Here is a 21,921-nt window from a genome sequence, read left to right as displayed (position 1 = left end):
CCGGTGTGCCCCCTGCGCCCTGCCCGGCGCCCTGGCTGCCCGGGCAGAAGGGCCTTTCCCTGAGAGGTGCACGCTTATGAAATGTTTCGCCTCACGTGATGAAAAAGATGTGTTTGTCTCTGTATGTTGAAATTACTTATAAGGAAAAACTTAGAAGTTTCTGAGCATGCTGAAGAGCCTCATTAGTTTGAGGATGGTGTTTAAGTGTTAATAATGTAACATCTGCAGATATGCTGAGTGCATGTTGATGAAAACTGTACTTTTTTTTTCCCCCCTCACTAGAGAGCTGTTGTGCGTATGGATGAACGCAGGGAAGAGCAAATTGTGCAGTTGTTGAATACTGTCCAAACTAAAAATGAAAAAGAGCAAGAAGCAATGTCTTGGTGGTCCGGGGATGAAGAAGGGTAAAGAGAAACAATTACTTATGCCTTTATTTGCTCTGAATTGAACAAACTTCCCACAAACTGACAGGAAGATATATCAGAAGTTATTTACATTTAGTGAGTGAATTAGGTTAACAAATATTCTCAGGTTTTTCCACATGTACTGTCATACTGAAACAGTTGGTTGTAACTGTTGCTGTAAAACTCTCTTCCATATTATTGTTTGAGATTTACTTAAAATCAGAAGATCCTGTAATCAATCTCCAGGCCTACTAGAGTACGTGTATGGAATTTTTAAGCTCCCCTGGCCTCTGGAATTACTCTTCTAGAGGTGGCACTTGACTTCATTTTTCAGCTCTTGTGTGGTCTTGGAATGTTTTCTCAGCCTCTGTGAAATAGGGTCCATTCTTAACATGTAAAGGGTTTTAAATAATAGCAGTGACATGGGCAGTCAGGTGTGTTACTGAAATTAGGTGTTTGGGTCTGCAGTTTGCTGAAAGATGCAGTTACAGGGCAGTGGTTCTGGCAGGGGCTTAAGCAGTAATTCTCTGGAGATGTTTTGTTCACTTCATTTGATACAAAAGAACATATTACGTTTCTAGATACTGATGTAAAATTTTTACTGGGTGGTAATTTTCAGACTTTAATTGTTCTAATGACATATGCCGTATTCTCATCAGCTGATGGTCAAGTAACTCTTGGATTTAATGTCTTGAAAACAGATTTAAGGTTTGCCTTGAGTGGTTCAGTGTGCTCTTCACAGTGACCAGGCACATCTTGGATAATCTTTGAAGTTTCAGTTCTCTGCACTTATTTCAGACCTACTCCAGAACAGCCTGCAAAAGTGAAACCAGATGCTGAAAAAGCTCCTGTAAGACAGAGACCAGTCTTGGAAAAAACACATCTTGATCGGGATGTGGAATATCTCTTTGAAAAAAATGAGCAGGATACTGATTTAGATGAGCAACTTCAAGAAGACTTAAGAAAGAAGAAATCTGATCCTAGATATATTGAAATGCAGGTACTTTTCCGTATGTTAAGTAGAAAGCTTTGCATTGGATTTTTTTTTTTCTTAATTAAACTAACCAGAAAACATAACTTCTTCAAATTTATTTACTAGGAAGTTGTCATGATGTTATTTTGGCTAAAAATTACCTGCGGAATTTGCAAAATGCATACCGGTCAATAGGACAGTGGTTAAAAAACAGGCTTTCGGTGACAATTTCTGATTGCATAAAATCTGAAATTTTAAGCTTACACATTGTATAGTTGGGTGCGGTTTTCTGTTTTTTAACAGATTGTATCCATGCATTTATGTCTAAAACTGAAAGCACAAAAGTGGGCTCTGAAGGAATTGCCTCTTAAAAATGTAGTTTATGTTTTTCTAATAGCCATATATAGAGTTGTCAAATAAAACAGTTTTAGCATGAACAGCTGGTTCTCCCTTTGATTCAAGGCCCTAGTCTTGCAGCTGTATGTACGTAACACTTTAGGCACTGAACTGTTGGTTTTAAATAATTGGGCTAAATTTAATGAAACTGAAAACATGCATGGAATTAAACTTATTTCTAGTGGGCCTGTGTTTATATAAGTATTAGCCGAACAGTTTGTCCTGTTATTTTGCAGTTTAGCCTGGATCATAGATGAAATCTGTTATATTACTTCAGTGTTGGAAAGGTGTTTAAAGATACATACTGTTGTTTTCTTTTTCCTCAGAGATTCCGAGAGAAGCTCCCTTCGTATGGGATGAGACAGGTAAATGTGTGTTTAATTTGAAAGAATATGTGTTTATGTTGCTCTGGTGTAAAATGGGAGAAAACAGTTGTGTAACTGGGAGTAACCAGAAACCTTTATTGCCATTTGTGAAGGTGCTGAAGCCTCCCTAGTTCTAACACTGGGTTTGCCTTCTTTCTGGAAAGTAGCTTAGGTTCACTGCTTCACGATATGTATGAAGTAACTTCGGGGCTGTATACTGTTTTATCAGTAGGGGCAGCATTAACCACAGAAATAGTATTGAATGTACATTTAAGTACTTTTTTTTTTAAGGTCTTTTCTTCTTTCTCTGCCAGTTAAACTTTTAGAACATTCCTAGTTACTTGGATTTTGTATAGAGTAATTGACCTCTGTGTAAATTGTCATGCTTTCTTTTTCTTATATATATAAGATTGTGGCCATTTGTTGAACATTTGCCCAATTTAGAATTGAATATAATGCCGATTCAGCCTTTTTTAAGTACAGACTTAATGGCTGTACTGCTGGCTTTTACTGCCATTAGTTCCCAGTCAAAGTATAACGTTAGTGATAGTATGAGTTATTATTAATCGATGTTAATTCTTCATTTGGTGTCGCCTGTATGAAATAGAAATTGAGTATTCTGTTACATTTTCTTTTGCAGGTTTGATGAATGATTAGTGAGCTTCCTTTCTAAAGTTAATATATTTGTCATAATGTGGTCCTTCATGTTAGTGTTTGCTTCTTAAAATAATTATACTCTCCTTTACAGTCCTGTGGATTGAGAGAGAGAGGCTGGGAGTGTAAGAAATCTGTTTCTGTTGGTATAAGCAATGTTAAAATATTGCGCTGAAAATCTTTGGTTAGTACAGTCTTGGAGTCCAACAGGCAAAACGCTTGTTTTTAGTCACCAAAGATATACAGAAAGCAAGTAGGAGGGAGAAAAGTTTAAAACAGGCTTTCATTTTAAATATTTTATGTTATTTTCATAGAGGATCTTAAGTATTTAAAACTAGTATTCAGATTTGATATGCTTTAAATCTCACACATGTGAAGTGCAAATGTGCAGAAATTACTTGTGTGTGGTTTAAACTAAACTTTTTTTAGTATTAGGAGAAACAGAGGAGTATGTGTTTCTTTAGTTGCTAGGACACTTTCTTCTAAGTTCACTGCACAGTAGCAAAGAATTGTCAAAATCCTTCTAAAATCTGTTTTGAACAATAATACAATAAATCTTTTCTCTTTGTTTGGAAACAGGAACTTGTAAACCTCATAAACAATAATCGAGTAACTGTGATAAGTGGTGAAACTGGTTGTGGAAAGACAACCCAAGTTACCCAGTTCATCTTGGATGATTACATAGAGCGAGGGAAAGGGTCTACATGCAGGATTGTTTGTACTCAGCCTAGGAGGATCAGTGCTATCTCGGTGAGTGCCATTTTGACAAACTGAGTAACTAATTTCTTGTGTGGTTTTTTTTTGTTTTTTTTAAACTAATGAATCTGAGAAAAAGTTACTACCTTACTCAGAATCATTGAATGAAACTATGTTTCTTACTGGGCATAGGATCCATGGGCAAGCTTATGAACCAAGTGTAGAATCTGCTAGATTATTTGACGTTAAGATCTGCAGAAATTCTAGATAGATACTGTGAACCTCTCAAAGAAACTGCTCTGCTGTCACATGTACTTATACTAAATTTAAGGCTCAAGATGCTTATCTTGGACAGTGAAGATGGCTTTTTGTGTGTTCTTTTTCAGTCATCTTAGATTCTATTGCAAAAACCAATTTTGTTAATACACACTAATTTGATATTTCGTATGTTTTGGTTGTTAATAGAGTACTGGCACTGCAAGCCTCATTCTTCCCTGAATTTACTCATGGTTTATATCTGTGATTTTAATGGATTTGGGCAGTGCAAATGTCAGTTAAGGTAAACACTAATGTTGTATCAGGCCCTTTAGAGGTATATTAATGAGCAAGAAAGAATTGGGCTTTTAAGTGCACAGTAATTACTCTTCTTGATAGTTAAGTGTCAAATGATTATAGAACCTTACTTCCTTTGAGGAAAAGCTCGCCCTGCTGAAAGTGTGAGTGTATTGCTAATGCCTAAATGGTTGTGTTCCTTTAAAATGTCCTGGGTCGCAAACCTCTTCTTGGGTTGCTGACAGCAAACACTGTTCTTAGTGGAGGAGAAAAAGTGATTTTCAGGGTGTTTCTTTGTTGTTTACGTAAGATCTTGGTTCTAGGTATTTCCTAGTGATGAATGGCTAAATCATAATCAGCCTTGTGGGATTTCTTAATGTTTTCTTTAATGTACTATTTTGATTTTATTTATTTTTCTAAGGTGGCCGAGAGAGTTGCTGCTGAAAGGGCAGAAGCATGTGGTAATGGCAAGAGTACAGGATACCAAATTCGTCTACAGAGGTGAGAGAGGCTCTCTTGGCCGTTTTTTTGCATTCGTGTAAAGTAGTATCTAGTGTTACTCAGGCAAGAGAATTTGAAAAGTAGTTCTTAGCATAGGTGACTGGTTTCATTCTGATATTTTCTCCAAAAGGAATTCCTGTGAATAGCTGGTGTAGGGAATAAGGTTTTTGAAATTTAGCAGAAAGTTCGAGTGTGATTATTGTATTTTATGCAGCATGTAACAGTGGCTAGCACCAAGTTATAATTTGTCTAGTAATTCTTTTTTTCAGCTCTTCTAAAAGGTTCTGCTATAGATAGAGGGAAAACTGATGTCCCTAATCCATGAATTCCAAGGAAAAATGGAAATGCTAAAGGAGAGAATGCTATAAGCTGTATTTCTGTGTTAAACTATGTATTTACTACACTTATCTATTGAGTAATCCCACTGGGATCAGGTGATAAAGTGCCTTGACAAGAGTTCATAGACCTACTGCCATAGAGCAAAAGCTATTACATTTGGAGTCATCTGTGATTTAAAAAAATCTGAAATGTTTCCAGCAAATAATGGAATCTCAATTATCGTTGAAGAAAAACTGCTGGTGAGAGATGGAAGCTTAGTCTTTCATCATTTTAATTTGAGTTTATAGAATCTCATTCATATTTTTCTTTACTATTTAATCAAGAATGTTACACTGCTGTATATTTAGCTGTTATCTGTGCTGAGCTTAGATAGCTGCAGGAATTTGGCGTCAGCAGATCAATGTGCAAATGATGAAAAATTATGTCTAGGGGGTCAGGGCTACTGTCAGATTACAAGTAGTTCATTCCCCATCCACAAAAATGCTGCAACTGTGGCCTGATTCCTTGTTCCTCCAATTGAACTGTAAGTGAGCAAGTTAGAGAATGAGGCAGACTTCATAATGTCTATAATGACTGTCTGCATTTTGATTTTAAACTTTTAAAGTACTTTGTAAAATACAGAAGAGAACTGAGGAATTCTTGATGTATCTCTTTCAGTCGGTTACCAAGGAAGCAAGGCTCAATTTTATACTGTACCACAGGAATTGTTCTACAGTGGCTCCAGTCAGATAAGTAAGTTTTCCTATTTAATAAGAAAGTGAATAGGCTTGTGAAATGACTTGACTACTGAGCTGTTTCTAACACTCAGCTCTGTTTTTTTTAATTTCGGTAAAAATGTTTAACTTCCTGCTCTTCTATTTTAGGCACTTGTCCAGCATTAGTCATGTAGTCCTTGATGAAATTCATGAAAGAAATCTTCAGTCAGATGTTTTAATGAGCATTATTAAAGATCTTTTGAATATTCGTTTGGATCTGAAAGTAATACTAATGAGTGCTACTTTAAATGCAGAGAAGTTTTCGGAGTATTTCGGTAGGTGAAATGCTTACTATGAATGTTCCTCTTAAGTAATTTAGACTTCTACAGTATAGTGGAGCTCTCAAATTTTAGGATTGATTTTTATCAAAAGAGGTAATGACTTCAGTTTTAAAAATAGTTGCCAGCTGCTGGAGATGCTTGTTCCTTTAGTTTTATCTCATCATGAGCATGTGTTGCTTCTGTGTTTGCTTTTCAGACATATCGTGGAAACAGTATCTCCAGAGTGTTTTTATATTAAATATTTACTAATATTTACCATATTTTAGAAGTCTTGGTATGAATAGGCAACCAGATTGAAGCCTGTAGTTGTTCAGTCTTCCAGCTTTATCCTGTAGCTAGAACCAGATGAACAAGCTGGAGAGCAATATACAGCTGGCTACCTATGCTTTTCTTTATTCAGCAACTTTACTTGGAATTGAATATGATGTCTTCTGTGAGAATTTCAGAATAAACAGAAAAACCCTATAGACTTGGCAACTATATTGCAAAAATAGTGAAGAATGTTTATTGCCTCTATTATTTCAGTACAGTGTTTTATTTGCTGTTTAAAAACAGAGTTCTGCCTTCCTCGACAGATAATTGTCCAATGATTCACATACCTGGGTTCACATTCCCTGTGGTGGAATATCTTCTTGAAGATGTAATTGAGAAGTTGAGGTAAGTGTATTTTCTGAACACCATTATAGATGGTATTTTGGGTTTTTTGCTTAGTATGTCTTTCCAAAGATTGTCTTGGCATAAATAGCCTGTGGGAGACTTAGCTGTGTTTTTCAACAGAAGACCTTTCAAGGAAAGTTTAGTAGCTTTTACAGTAACTAAAAATGGCACATCGCTACCTGGAAATGTTGGCTTGGGGAGGAAAAAAAAAAAGTTGTCTGTCTTTTTGTCGTGGTGAATTTTCAGGCTACTAAATCAAGCTAGTCTTTCTGTTTGTTCAGACTCCTTTTTCTACGTGTTCTCATGCTTACTAGAGATGGTACCTGTGTTTATAAGTAAAATTTTCAGAAAATGAAGTCAAGAGTCTTACTTACATGGTATGGCTAAAGCGTGGCATATTGTCTATGCAGCTGGCTTTAAATTAATTAAATTTTGAAACTAAAATATGTTTGTTATATAAATTTAAAGATATACTCCAGAAAACACAGACCGTCGGCCACGGTGGAAGAAAGGCTTCATGCAAGGACATGTAAGCAGACCAGAAAAAGAAGAAAAAGAGGAAATCTACAGGGAACGATGGCCAGACTACTTAAGGCAGCTGCGGGGCAGGTTGTTCTCAAGTTACTCTTTTGCATTAAGTTTTTAGGCACTTCTTAATGAGAAAGATAAATTACTGCTGTATTCTATTACTGTGCTTCTATTAATGATGTGATAGTTGCTACTGGGGACAACAATAATGATGGAATTGCCAGTACAGTTGGCTGACAACCGTTGAAGTGCCTTAGAGTTATCACAGAGAATTCACTTCCTCTGTGTGTGCAAACAGCAAGAGAGCTTAGAGCTTTGGAGTTGCTTGCTATTGACGTTGGTATCGTGCACTACAGTCTTCAGCATAATGTTAGGCTTCTTAAGCTTTGTCCATTGGTTCTCTTCTGATGAATTCTCCCATTCTTCAGTCTTTTTCTTTGAGAGAGATCTCGCAGTACTTCAGTCTCATGATCAACATAATAATAAAGTGCTGTTTCTTTAAAAAAAAAAAGCCAACAAAACAACAAACAAACAAAAAGACCCACATAACCCAACAAAACAAAAACCCACCACAACATTTTCCTCAGAATATTTTAATATTCCTCTGGAGTGGTTTAAAAGTTAAATAATTTTGCCTCCTGAGCACCCAGTAGAGATTGTCCACTTGAAACATTCTTTTGATTGCCAGCATTTGACTACTTTGGTAATCAGGGTGAGTCGATTATTTGGATAGCCTGGCTGATGTATTTCAGGAACAGCATCTCCTATTTTTCTCCTGTCTTATTTGTCCTCTGCATTTTGGGACTGTCTATATATCCAGCTTGGTAACAATAATGAATGTCGGTGGCTTGGTTTTATGTCTCTTTTCTGAGGGAAGAGTCCTCAATCCAGTACCTCTGTTTGTCCTATCCCATGCTCTGCTCATCCCATTTGTATGCCTCCTTCCCTTTCCCACCATGTCTTTTAAACCAATTGGCAGTTCTTTCCGTAGTGTTAGCTTTCATGAAGTCAAAGGGCTGAACAGACGAGGTGCCTCCTGTACTCTCTCTAAGCAAGAGATAACTTGAAGGATAAACTCGGATTGTTTAGGTCCTAGGTAATCCATGAGGAAGGGAGAGATCATGTAAATGCTTCAAATGCAGTTCAGTCATAATGTGGTAATTCTTAAACTTACTATTTGAAACTGGGGATAATTGCACTAAAGTACATCCTGAGAGTACCCTGGCGGTACAGTAATTGAACAGACAAAGAAATAAACTGATCAGTAGCGGGTTACATAGATTTGTGATTGCAGAGCCTTGTAACAGAAACATGAGTGCATGACTTTGTATGTTAATTCGTTACCAATAGGTATGCTTTCAATGCCTGTAGGTATTCATCAAGTACTATAGATGCCTTGGAAATGATGGACGATGACAAGGTCGACCTTGACCTCATAGCAGCACTTATCAGACACATCGTTTTGGAAGAAGAGGTACGCTTCTGTCACCTATCATCAGATTTTAATGATGTGACTGGATTGTGGTCAGTGGCTGTTGGGAATGTCAGAGCTGATAGTTTGGCTTATCATACAGATACAAAGAAGAATAGTTTTTTGTTTTGCTCTTCTGAGAAGTAACCTAACAGCTTTTAAATATCTAATTACTACCTAAGCCCTGAGTTTAGAATGTGGTTGGTCACCGTGTTTATTGAAATGACAGGTTAGAATCCATGTTTAAAGGGGAGCACGCATCTAAACATTATCTTGAATAGGGATTGTGGGTATTAATGAGAACTGTGTACGTAAGAAATTTGGAAAACTTATAAATACATTTGATATGCTCATTTATGGTCCCTTCTGAGCAAGGGTGAAAAAGAGCCTGAATTCTTTCATTGACAGCAGGGATTGTCTCTTAAATAGGACAGGACAGATATATGAAGGTTTGGATGCCATTTTGATTCAGATTGCTGCATTTTTTTTCTTTTGGCTAAGCTTTTAAGTAAGCCTTCAAATTAGTTACACATCTTAGTTATTTGATGGAAAGTAATATAATTTCAAATTAAAATTTGACTTTTAGCTGTTTCTGTGACTGTGTACGTGTGTTTGAAACGTAGCATCCTTTGACTCTGTCATAAAAGTTACGTTTTGTGAAGTAGCTGTAGAAAACTGTCTGAAAAGCTCTTTAGTGTACAACTAAATCTCTGTTCTTAATTCCTCAGCAATGAGAGGGAGAGGGCAAGAGCAATACTAAGAGTTGATGTTCTCTACCTCATACCTGCACTGGGCAGTTGGCTTTAATGTTTTTTTTTTGGTTTTAATGGAGGTTGTAGTGAGGTGGAGGTCAGTCTCTTCTCCCTGGTAACTAGTGATAGGACAAGAGGCAACGGTCTCAAGTTGCGCCAGGGCAGGTTCAGGTTGGATATTAGGAAGAACTTCTTCACTGTAAGAGTCGGTGGGCATTGGAACAGGCTCCCCGGGAGGTGGTGGACTCACCGTCCCTGGAGGTGTTCAAAAAAACGTTTAGAAGTGGCGCTTCGAGACATGGTTTAGGGGGCATGGTGGCGTTGGGTAGAAGGTTGGACTCTATGAATCTTTGAGGTCTCTTCCAACCATAACGATTCGGTGATTCTGCCTGAGTAATCTAAGTATGACTTAGGTGCTGTGAAGACTGAATTTTTATACAGCCTAGCAAAAGTCTGGTCACATTTCCCAAACACACAGCTAGGAGACTCTTCCAACTTTCAGCTTGTCAAGGTTAGCAGTTAATACAGCTGCATTAATAATTATCCCCAAATGTGCCGTACACTGTTATTTAGTAATAACATTATCAGAATATTAATGTCAGAAAGATCCTGTACCTGAAGCAGTGACAAACATGAAGTAAGAATAGCTTCTGTTACCATAGGTATAATGTATATAGGTTGTCATAGCGTGAAGCTGTTGATTTTGTGGGGTTTTTTTTATTGTGTTCAAAAACATCTGTGGAAGGGCTGACACCTTGGCTGATTCCTTGAAGAGAACTTTCATTATTAAAAATATCAAATAATTTAATATTTCAGCTGATAGATCATTTAAGATGTGGATAATGAGGATGAGTTGCTGTTTCGTATTTTGTTCTTCCTGTATTGAAAATTATACACTAGTTTCTCTGTTTTATTTGCAGCTCAAATTCTTCTAGTGTCGACATGGCTGTGTTTAAAACACTGCAGGGGGAAAAATGTTTAAAATCAAATTTTTATTTATTAAGTTCAAATAAATATATGTAGCTAACTCTTTTATAGAAAACAGTCTTATGAATGTTGTTTCAAATTTGAGTCAATGGGCTTTCAAATGTCACATACCCAGCATATATGTATTAGTGTGCAAGTAGCTGATTCTTTACATAGCGTGTAATTTATTCTAACCTCTTTTCCCTTCACTCCCTCTTTTATATATAGGATGGTGCAATTCTAGTGTTTCTTCCAGGCTGGGACAACATTAGCACTTTGCATGATCTCTTGATGTCACAAGTCATGTTTAAGTCAGGTAAAAACAAAGTTTTACATAGGAATTCTAGCAGTAGTTAGTGGCAAACTCTTAATTTTTTTACGTGATTGCTGATGTTGCATTGAATTATGGTTTGGGTTTTTTTTCCTCATCTCTCCTCAAAATGGTGGCAGTGTGTTCTGCATTTTTTGTATTTCTATGGTATCTTTCATCTGCTAATGATAATAACTAATTTTTCTTGGTGTAGGAGTGAACAATCTGAAAAAGAATCTCAGACCTGCATCTTTTTCCTTCTGTCCTTTCTTGTAGCTATGATAACTTCCATCCAAAACTAAACTCTCTTTCTTCATTCTGTGTTCATTTCCTGTCGTCTTGATTCTTCAGCAGCTTCTGTCTGCTGCTTTGCTGAGAGTTCTTTTACATCCTGTTGATTCCTAGAAGCTTTTTTTAGTAGGACACAAAAATACTGCATGCCTATCTGAGACACTTTACTTTGTCCTGTTTGCATAACTCATATTTTCATCTACCTTGCCTAACTATACTTTTGACCATCCAGATAGTTGTCTTACAGTTCATGTGTACGTTCCATAGATAAAGAACTCCAGTTTCTTGGAAGATTGAGAGTGTCAGTTTATTAAACTTGAGCGATTATTTGAGAATTTAAAAATGAAATATAAATTACTGTATATAACTTCATACATTTTCTTAAACTTGTCAAGTCATCATAGCATGAGAAAAAAGAATTCCTTTATAACTTTTTACTTTAGAATTTGCCATTATGATACATATACCTGTGAATTCAGAGTAAGAAGAAGTAGACTGACTTGCAGCATATTTTCTCTTCTGCATAGTTGATTTTCCTGTAAAATTAAAGTGTCTGTGCTTACACCATATCTCTTACTGATTTTTAATTTTCAGATAGGTTTATTATCATACCTTTACATTCATTGATGCCTACTGTGAACCAGACTCAGGTATGCTTTTCTCTTACTGTAGTATTTCACAACTACAAAAAAAATTAATTAAGCATATCTTTGGTTTTGGCAAACATGTAAATGGGCCATGGATAATTACAGGTTTTTAAGAAGACCCCGCCAGGAGTAAGGAAAATCGTGATTGCTACCAACATTGCAGAGACTAGGTAAATAGCTAGCTGTACAGACCAAAAAAAGCTATACATTTAACAAAATAAATGAACGTGATAATTTAAAGTATAAACCTGTTTAATATTTCCAAAAATACATGTTTTCATGTTTGTACCATTCATTTATAACACTTTATCTTTAGAAATGTTTATAGACTAAACAGGAGTTTTCCTTTAATTGTTTTAAACAATTATAATGTGGATGTTACTATAATGGCTCGCCTTTGTTCTACATGATAAATCTGAGCTGCTTATCCCCTCTGCAGGCTTCCTAACCCCATGTGGTGACTTTTTCCAGACCCAGGAGAATAAATCAAGCTCTTTCTTGAACTGCTTAGTAACGTAATTCTTAATGAAATTCCAGACAGATTTATTATTTTTATTGTTGGTTCACAGTTTGGGAGGGGATAAAGAGAAGCTAAACCCCTTTCAAATCCTAGGTCACACTTGCAAAGATGAAGAGTTGCATTTTTTTTTTCTCTCTTTTTATTTTTTTAAACAGCATTACAATAGATGACGTCGTGTTCGTTATAGATGGTGGAAAAATAAAGGAAACTCACTTTGACACACAGAATAACATTAGCACAATGGCAGCAGAATGGGTTAGTAAAGCTAATGCAAAGCAGAGGAAAGGTCGAGCAGGAAGGTAAGGATAATGGGGATAGTTAGGAAAGTTTTGTGATGTGAAGTTTCCATCAGTCTTGGAGCACATGCGTGCTGAAGATACGACTTTGTTATTCAGTATGTTCAGCAGCAGATGCTAGCACAACTGTCTCTTGTTCTTATGGGAAGAATGGTTTCTTTGTCTTCCAAGGAAATGGACTTAACTTGCACTGCATTTAACTTGGGAGTTTCCCTCCTTCTTACAGAAGAATAAGTCCTGCATTATTTTTTAATTTTTTTTAATTTTTGTTGGTGGTGTTTGTCTTCCCACCTGATTTTTGAGGCTATGATACATTAAAGTGACAATTGCCTACAAATTAATATCACTTAGCAATATACCAATTTTATTTTTTTCTTTAATTTCTCTCCCTCTAAAAATACCTTGTGGAGTATTTTCTCTCTGGTTCAGGCTCCAGTTCTTATCTGGTCTCTTCATTGCTCCTTTTGAGCAATTGATAGGAGGATCCTGTGTTTTGCATGCCTTTTTCCTGCTCGTGGGTCTGTGTTTCAGAAGACTGAAATGGCTTTTACAATTGAATACATTTGGTGTAATTTCCTTGAGGTGTTTTGGAAAGCTGTTTATAAACAAACGCAATTGTAATGTCACAGTGTCCTGGGAAAAAAAATACAATTGTTTATTTAAATCATTCCAGAGTTCAGCCAGGCCACTGTTATCATCTATACAATGGACTACGTGCTAGCCTTCTAGATGATTATCAGTTACCAGAGATCTTGAGGACACCTTTGGAAGAACTCTGTTTACAAATCAAGGTAAACATATGAATCTTCAAACGTGTTTATTATCTACTTTTCCATTGGAGTAAGAGGTTGAGAGATCAAGTTAGTGCAAGTGTGAGCCCAGGGTTGTCTTTGAGTGAAAACTCTCTTACACCGGAAGTACAAAATATTTAGCTAATAATTGCGGCAACTTTTGCAAAATGCTTACTTGTATCTAGATGCATCAAACCCAGGAAAAATAGGATTGTCTGATATAAATAAAAGCTGAAGTCTATTAACAAAAATTTGGACTGTGCTTCCCCCTCCCCTCACCCCAAATATCATTCAGTCCGAGGAGCTTCAGTGAGAATGCCAGTGAGTCAAGGGATACAATGTCTTAAAAGAATTTTACTAAAAAGAAGTTTTAAAACAACTCATGTGAGTTTTCCTTTTTGCCAGTTTGTATTGAATTCCTTATGCATGCATAAGGAATACCATGTGTACGCATACTGAATGAAGAATAGATCCTGATGTTTCCAGTTTCATCATTAACACATTTTTATTTTTGTCCTTAGTTCTTAATTAGTAAAATCCTAACTCAAGCTGTGAATTAATCACACTTTTTTAATTAGTGTGGTCACTGCTTACTAATTTTAGGTAGGCATCTTTCTCCAATTGCTGTAGGTTTTTGGTGTGTGTTTTTGTTTTTGTTTTCCCTTCAGATTCTAAAGCTTGGTGGAATTGCTTATTTTCTGAGCAAGCTAATGGATCCACCATCTCGTGATGCTGTAATGTTGGCCATAAATCATCTAATGGAACTGGTAAAGTATTACTTAACGTACCTGCAAGGAAAAATCTGTTTAGAACCATGTTACTGCATTGTTTGTTGTCAGACAGTTCTGATTCTACAGGTCTGGCCATTTGCAGCCGTTTGCATATTGTGTAGAGCCTTTATGTGTCTTCACAGAACGGAAGAAATAATTTCACAGAATACATGATGTTTAGAGGCTGCAAAGACTAGTTTTTGAGAAACTTCCTAAGTTACTCAAAACATATACATGCACCTTGCACTTAAGTTCCCTACAGGTATTTAACTCACTGCTTCTCTACCACCCTGCGCACGAGTGCGTCCACCAAGCCTTCCTATCCCAGTCAGATTAGTGAAGAGTTTGGGGTGCTTTTTCTGTGGGCAAATAAGGCATATGGGAGAAAGGTCTTGTATGTCATTGCCCCTTTGGGTGCTGGGGAAGGAGAGATTAATGACACGTTTTTAGTACTGACTTCTTGCCCTGGTATTGTTTGTACAAATCACTTGTAGCAATAAATTGAAATATCTGATTTAGATGAAGGGCAGTATTTAGACTAATGGCATGATTCTACAAATGTTTAGGTAAAATTAAAATTCAGCTCTACGTTTGGTGTTCTGTGACAATGCTGTATGGTAGCAAAGGATAGAATAAATAAAACCAGAAGTGATATTGAGGGTACGATACAAGTCTAAAAATAAGCTTGATCAGGAGAATAGGAAGACACTTGATGTGTTAATAATTCTTCATACTTTCATCCAGAAAGACACTGAGCCCTAGTAAACCACTTGAAACACAATTAAAGATGGTTGCCGTTTTCTTGAATCTGACTGAATATTTCTGTTTCTTCATAACTTGCTTGATGATTTTCCTACCATGCCTTATTACAGGTAGCTGTGTTCTCCAGCTATTTTCTTTTGTTCTGTACCTATACGAGTGGCTATTTCAAGGAAATCCTCCCCATTTCAAACACTGTGTTTATTATTTTTTGCCTCCCCTTCCCCCCCGCCCCCCTTCTTCTGACAGAATGCTTTGGACAGACAAGAAGAACTGACTCCACTAGGTGTCCATTTAGCGCGATTACCAGTTGAACCACATATTGGAAAAATGATCCTCTTTGGAGCTTTATTCTGCTGCTTGGATCCAGTACTTACAATTGCAGCCAGCCTCAGCTTCAAAGACCCTTTTGTCATTCCTCTGGTAAAGTTTCTAAGAGGAGAATTGCACATAAGATTTTAAGCATATTGGGACTTACTGAGATGTTATAGTTTAAAAGCACTGTAATCTTATTTTCATGTTAATTACATTTTTATTAGTAAAAGACTGCCTTCACATACTGTGAAGTATTGTCTTTGCCTACAGAATATTGAAAGTAGCTTTAATTTTCATCTGTGTTGCACACAAAGTATTGCTGTATATGTGTACCTTAATTAGGAAAAGAGAAGTGTCATGTCAGTCATGAATATTATATAGGTTCTAATTATTCTTAGGGCAAAGAGAAAGTAGCAGATGCAAGAAGAAAGGAACTGTCAAAGAACACTAAAAGCGATCATCTAACTGTGGTGAATGCTTTCACGGTAGGTATGTTTTAACATTTTTTTTTCTTCTAGAATTTTGAGTGATATGGTTTATTCTAAGGAAAAAACTGATCAGTTTATGCTCTGTAGTATTTCTTTCTTGGCTTCTACAGAAACATAAAACCTAATTAATTTTCACCTTTCTGGTGTTGAGGAATCTTGTCTTCAGGCTCAATAACCTAATTTCTTGTGGATAAGTCTGTGAAAGAGACAAAACATAATGTTATAGTTACCTTGCTGAAGTCATTAATTCTTGTCCTTCTGGCCGCTACAAGAGGCTGAAGCTGATTTCAAAAGTGTTGGAGATTTAGCTGTATAGTATTGGGGCGAAAAGAGGAGGAAATAAGTGGCCTGGAATGCAGTTTCTACCCAGGACTGTTAAAAATAACAAATGAAGTTCTGGCAAACTTAGCTAGATTTCACTCCTCACCATGGAAAAAGGAAATTTTTGATTCAAAACGTTGTAACGTTGTGGTTTTCTGCTCTGTGGTGCATATATGTATACAAAGAGATCCAAGGATTTACTTTCTCTCTGTAAAGAAAAAAGTAATTGTATTGTTTGTTAACCTCCAGTTTTTGCCATCCTTAATTATTTAGTATGTGTTCACCTACGAATGCCTTTTGAACTTTAATTTTTAGGGCTGGGAAGAGACTCGGCGGCGTGGTTTCAGAACTGAGAAAGACTATTGCTGGGAATATTTCCTATCTTCAAATACGCTCCAGGTAACATGCTGGCAGCTCAAAAAAGAAGATCATGTCTGTGGGGAAAAGGGGAGGAGCCTTTTGGTACAGCATCAGCCTGGGGCAATTTTTGTTGTTTCCTAGATGCTGCATAACATGAAAGGACAGTTTGCTGAGCATCTCCTTGCAGCTGGATTTGTGAACAGCAGAGACCCCAAGGATCCCAAATCTAATACCAACTCAGGTAAACAGTGGAAGGAAATGGAAAATTTCTGATAGCTGATCTCAGTTTGCAGGACTGTGTTATTTACTGTACTGTCTTCTACAGATAATGAGAAGTTGCTCAAAGCGGTCATCTGTGCTGGCTTATATCCAAAAGTTGCAAAGATCCGGCCAAGCTTCAGCAAAAAGAGAAAAATGTAAGGGTTTGGTTTAATGTTGGTTTGTATTCGAGGTGTTTTCTACATCAGGTAGTTTGGCAAGGTGAAGTAATGGCTCAAGTGCATGAATGAGTCTCTATAGTTCGTCATGGTTGCTGGTTACTTCATTTGAGAAGGGTAGATGAGGCCGTGGGATTGTTGATCTTTAATTTGTTTAACATTTGGATACCTGCTAGTCTGAAATAATTTGTGTGACCTTATGCCATGGATAATGTTACAGTACATCAATAACACTGCTGCTAAAGGAGTCCTACCATCATCTTTGATCTACAGCAGCAGTTGAAACACTCTCTTATTATTTGGCAAGATACAGCCCAGAATTCTGGTCTGTTGATTTATCACTTCTTATATTATCAGAATATTTATTCTTATTAACTGTTACTCACAGTAACAGTACACCCATCAGAATACAGATATCCTTCTTCGTGGATTTGATTAAAGGCGGAGTGAAGGGTTGAACATTTGGATCAACCTTCTTGGGTGTGTAATGTTGAAACAGCAAGCTAGGAGCAATCATTAGGCCTATAATTTAAAAAAACAAAACCAAAAAAACAACAACAATAAAAATACTCACCACAAACCCAAAAACCAAAACAACCCAAAAACCCACAAGTGATTATTTCTGTGAAAGGAGTAAGAAAAAGGTAGTCAAAAGTATACTTGAGATTGTCAGCTATTGACGGATCTAAATTACACACTGCTCGTCAGTAGCTGCTCCCTTTTAAGCTGAGTCCAGCGTGCTGGAATCGCCTAAAGGATGGAGTCAGTTTGCCAACCTGATGGAAGTTACTGTATCGGTGTGTCTTTGCCGTGTGGTGGAGCTGGGTGTAAGCTAGCTGCCCAGGAAGGCTCAATTTTATGACCCACTAAACAAGAGATTCATTAACTAACCGCTTTGCAGGAGAGCCTCTCCCACCAGCTGTTTCTGTTTCAAAATGCTGGACTCCCATGTTTTGCAAAATACTGCATGCAGGGAGTAGAGAGCTCAGGAATCCACACCCAAAGGATTACATCTCTGAAATGTGGGAAGGAGGGGAACACTTGTGCTTTATACATGTTGTTGTATGAAACTTGGTTTCTGCTTTTTATTGTCTGACATCGTTATGTTAGAAGGGAAATGTGATTTTGGGTAATAAGTATAACCAAAGCAGTTGAATGTTATCCCTTGAGTCAAATTTGTCCACGGGCACATGGTACAAACAGGTACACCACTCTGGACTGGTTGACAGTGGTATAGCTAGTCCCTTCTTCCACACTGACACTGCTTAACACTGAGCGAAGAATTCAGATATCTAAGTTCCCAATGTGGTTTTTCCAAGAAATTGCTTGAGACTTGGTTTATGTAACCAAATTCAGTAACTCGGCGTCCTTCATTTGGAAAAAGAATGCCACTTGTTTTTTCTACTTGAGAGAATGACATGGTTTATTAAGGGGGTAAATTTGGCAAAGAATTCAGATTTCTTAAATGCAGAGAGAGATGTCTAAAAATTCATAACTGCAGAGTCAGTTGTAATCTTTTGGGAAAGGAGTTGAAGTTTCTTTGAATGTCCTTGTACTTTCAGAGTTTAGAACACTAATGGATAATTGGAGGGTTTTTTAACTTGGGACATGATTGTGCTAAATTTTAAAGATCTTATTTCAATCCTAAAATAAAAACTTTTTCTTTTAAGGGTGAAAGTTTGCACCAAGACAGATGGAACAGTTAATATTCATCCTAAATCAGTTAATGTCGAAGAAACAGAGTTCCATTATAACTGGCTTGTGTACCATTTGAAGATGAGAACCAGCAGTGTATGTGAAGGTTTCTATTTGTGTAACTTGTTTTTGTAGCTCTTTAATAAGGTTGGATCAAGGTTCAAAGGGGATGTGAACAGTGCCTTTGTTTGAAGCCTTCCTCTCTTGCATCATTTCTTTTACATGCCATCAGATTATGTTCTTTCTGATACTGGTGGTATTGTTCCACAAATTAACTAGTATACTAACTTCTGATTTTTTTTTTTTGTGGTTTGGGGTGGTTTTGGTTGTTTTTGTTTGGGTTTTTTGTGTTTTGTGTTTTTAAAGGTTCTGGCAATGATAGGTGTAATTTATTTTTTATTATTATTGGTTTTGATCCAGTGCAGCATTTTTGAATGTGCTGAAAAAAATTTTTTTTTCCCTCTGATTGTTACGCAATAGTTGGTTTGATTTCACCACTCTGTGTGAAGGACTGTATTTGGGACCATTTTTGCTCTGGTTTTATCTGATTCCATGTAACTTTTCCAACTGAGTTGCCTCAGGTATGTCTTGCAAATTTATGGGTGACTGAATAATGTTCTTCTGGAATTCTGTTATGAGTTTCATTAAGGGTTACTGATGTCACTTAAGATGTTTTGAAGGGTGACTGGACAATTTTGTCTTCTTGCAGATTTACTTGTATGATTGCACAGAGGTCTCTCCATACTGTCTCTTGTTCTTCGGAGGAGATATATCCATTCAGAAGGACAAAGATCAGGATACCATCGCTGTGGATGAATGGATCGTTTTCCAGTCTCCGGCAAGAATAGCACACTTAGTTAAGGTGACTGTAATAATAATGTATATGGGAGACTTAGCATAACACTGATTCTTCTTAGAGATTTCTGTATTTGATATTACTGTGTACCTACTGATTTATCATTGTAAGGAGATACAACATTTTAAACGTATTCCCAGTAAGCTATTCAAGTGCACGAAGGAAACAAAGGAGATCTACTGAAGGTGTGTAGATGAATGCAAGTTAAAATGCAGTAGTAAAAATAACATTCTGAACGGTCTGTGTCGCATGGTGAACTGGGCAGCCACAGAGAGTAATGTACTCCCTTCTGTTTGGCCTTCGGAGCAGGCACTCAGACTGGTTGGTTGGTTTGCAGCGTAATAGCTTGACTAAGGAGAATGAGGCTGTGTGCCTGCTGAGGCACCAGCGATGGGGCCCTGAGGTTTGAGTTCAGCTGCCGCAGCCTCTGCTGAAAAATTCATGGGGGTATTGAAAAACTGTAGAAGCTTCAGAAGAGCTGTAGGGTGGATTTAAAGGATTTATAAACATATTTTACAGTGAGAGATTTGAAGAGCTCTGTAGTTTTCCATGGCAAAAGCTGTAGGATGACTTGATCACTCCATGAAATGTCCACATGGATATGGAAACCTGAGGATGGAACTCTTCAGCTAGTAGCAGTAAGTTCCAGTGGAAGGAGGAGCTGAATAGAGCTCTGTTTAATATTAGATCCTAGAAATTGTATCTGACTGTCTGTGTTTGGGTTTTCAAACCCAAATATTTTTAATCCTGAAATAGTCAGCTAATGGATGTATAGGCTGTTAAAGGCCATCACATCCAGAGATGGTCATCTGTTATAAAAGGTAAACTGCTAGTTTTTGAGAAGCAGATTTTGATCCTGAAGATCAAATGTTGAAATGTAGCAATGTTGAAATTAATTGATAGGAGAACAGCCAGTGTAAGGATTAGGAGAACAGAGAGCCCAAGGGATTTGAACTTAGTGTAGTAATGTTGTTGTGTGTTGATCTAATTGCCTCTTTTTCTTTTTTTTTTTTCCCTTCATTCCAACAAACTCTTGCAGAATTTGAGACAAGAGCTTGATGATCTTCTACAAGAAAAAATAGAAAACCCGCATCCCGTGGACTGGAATGATACTAAATCCAGGGATACAGCAGTACTGACAGCTATTATAGACTTAATCACAACACAGGAGAATGAAAGTGTCAGAAACTATGCTCCACGATTCCAGAGTGAACGCTATAGTTGACACACTTTCATCTGTATCGATAAAGCCGACATACTCACTTTTTTTGTTTTGTTTTTTATAGCATTTATTTAGCTAGAGGAAAAACTTTTCTAGGGTAAGCTGCTAATTCCCTCATACTGAAGAGCAGTTATTTCAAAATAGTTGGTAATATCTGTATATGCATGGTATTCTGTGTTCAGTGTAGCTTTCTAAAGAAGAGAAAATGCAATGCTAGCAGTGTTAGTTGATGTATGGTTCTTGTCCTGCTGTAGCTTTTTTTTTTTTACTTAGCAGGTAGCAGATAGATATTGAAAAAGCCTGCTAAAATGCTGCTTAATAATACTTAAACTGTTCTTGCTATTGGTAGAAACATCTCAAAAGATTTTTTTTTTAATTGGGGGTGGTGAGTAATTATACTTACTGTGTTATTCCAGCTGTGCAGCAGTCTTCTCACCAACACTTCCACAGAAGGTAATTATAGCTTAATTAAACTAAACTTGAAAACACTTGTTAAATTTGTACTGTGGGAGGAAACAGTCTTCAGAAATATTCTCTTGTTCTGCCTTTCATCCCATTCAAATAATCTTTCTTCGCTTTCAGTGCCCATCTGTCATCACTACTGACTGAAATTTCAGATTACAGGAAACATGGTTAGATAAAAGTCATGGTGGAATACACTTTAAGGTTTCATTGCATTCTAATTTTTCTTTTTTTTAAAAGAGTCCATGTATGGGTTATAGTATTACATTAAAAGTCTTTTCTTTAAAGTGTTATTTCATCTGTTCTTAATTCTTTTTTGAATACTTCCAACTATATGCAAGAGCATTCTTTAGGATTTCGAGTAGGATAACTAGTTTGAGAAATACTGTTTTGATGAAACTGCTGTTTCCTTTAAACGCTGGGGGCTGCATTTGGGGTTAGGCTTTGTTCCCCACTGCTGGGAGCAGGGGCCGGAGATGGAGCTAAATCTGAGGAGGGGTGTTTAACTAGGCACCGAAAAGTGCTGGCATTTTTTTTGGCTGTTACCTGCACTTTGCCGCTGTAGCTACGGTTACTTCTAGGTTTATCCTTGAGGAACAACACTCTTGGGTCTCATTTTGTTTCCCTGGAAATGTAACCCCTTCTCCCGTCTCGGGGTTTGGTTTGGTTTCTTGTGCTTTGCGAAAATGATCTTGACCACCAGGCTCAGGAGGATTTATGAGCCTGATCCTGAAGAAAACAGAACTGGTCAAGTGTAACTATTTTTTTTTTCATACAGAACTAAGTCTTAGCGATTAGACTGTGCTTTCCATTGGGTTAACAAGGAGTGGAGGATGCCAAGCTCATTATTTCTACAACACAGCTGCAAAAAGCATATAGTTCAACCTCCCTCCGCCCAATTAGTTTATTATTTTACCCCCAGGTGCTGGGGCTGGTGTTTCGGCGAGGGAGGAGGAGGAGGAGGAGGAGGCGGCACATCCTGCCCTGGCCTGGGGCTGGTGGGTGCAGGACGCAGTGTAAGGAAAAGGAAAACAAAAGCCCCGGCGGCTGCGGGGAGGGGGGGAACCGGGCCCTCCCCGGAGCCGCCTGCG

At 37.3% G+C, this 21,921-nt stretch overlaps 1 protein-coding gene across 1 annotated transcript; it reads left to right on the top strand.

Annotated features, from left to right (window-relative positions):
• Positions 1 to 297: 297 nt before the first annotated feature.
• Positions 298 to 20,371, top strand: DHX36 (DEAH (Asp-Glu-Ala-His) box polypeptide 36). The gene is made up of 24 exons (XM_009700909.1): positions 298 to 404; positions 1,203 to 1,404; positions 2,100 to 2,138; positions 3,372 to 3,542; positions 4,462 to 4,541; positions 5,538 to 5,612; positions 5,744 to 5,910; positions 6,492 to 6,573; positions 7,042 to 7,182; positions 8,473 to 8,575; positions 10,519 to 10,606; positions 11,486 to 11,541; positions 11,644 to 11,708; positions 12,214 to 12,357; positions 13,028 to 13,145; positions 13,814 to 13,912; positions 14,924 to 15,097; positions 15,388 to 15,474; positions 16,114 to 16,197; positions 16,300 to 16,399; positions 16,484 to 16,574; positions 18,266 to 18,386; positions 19,000 to 19,152; positions 20,186 to 20,371. Exons 1-24 carry the CDS (start codon positions 298 to 300, stop codon positions 20,369 to 20,371), a joined length of 2,733 nt encoding a protein of 910 aa, XP_009699211.1.
• The last annotated feature ends 1,550 nt before the right edge of the window (positions 20,372 to 21,921 follow it).

The sequence above is a fragment of the Cariama cristata genome, unplaced genomic scaffold (assembly GCF_000690535.1).
Source record: "Cariama cristata isolate BGI_N322 unplaced genomic scaffold, ASM69053v1 scaffold25245, whole genome shotgun sequence".
NCBI lineage: Eukaryota > Metazoa > Chordata > Aves > Cariamiformes > Cariamidae > Cariama > Cariama cristata.
The sequence above is the reverse complement of the archived record's forward strand: the minus strand, read 5'-3'. Positions and strand labels throughout refer to the sequence as shown.

What these genes read in the sequence shown, in the direction of transcription:
- DHX36 (XM_009700909.1), top strand. Translation starts at nt 298, where the DNA reads ATGGATGAACGCAGGGAAGAGCAAATTGTGCAGTTGTTGAATACTGTC. An exon ending in TACCAAATTCGTCTACAGAG is followed by an intron (nt 4,542 to 5,537) that starts GTGAGAGAGGCT and finishes TATCTCTTTCAG; the next exon opens with TCGGTTACCAAGGAAGCAAG. An exon ending in GAATAGCACACTTAGTTAAG is followed by an intron (nt 19,153 to 20,185) that starts GTGACTGTAATA and finishes AAACTCTTGCAG; the next exon opens with AATTTGAGACAAGAGCTTGA.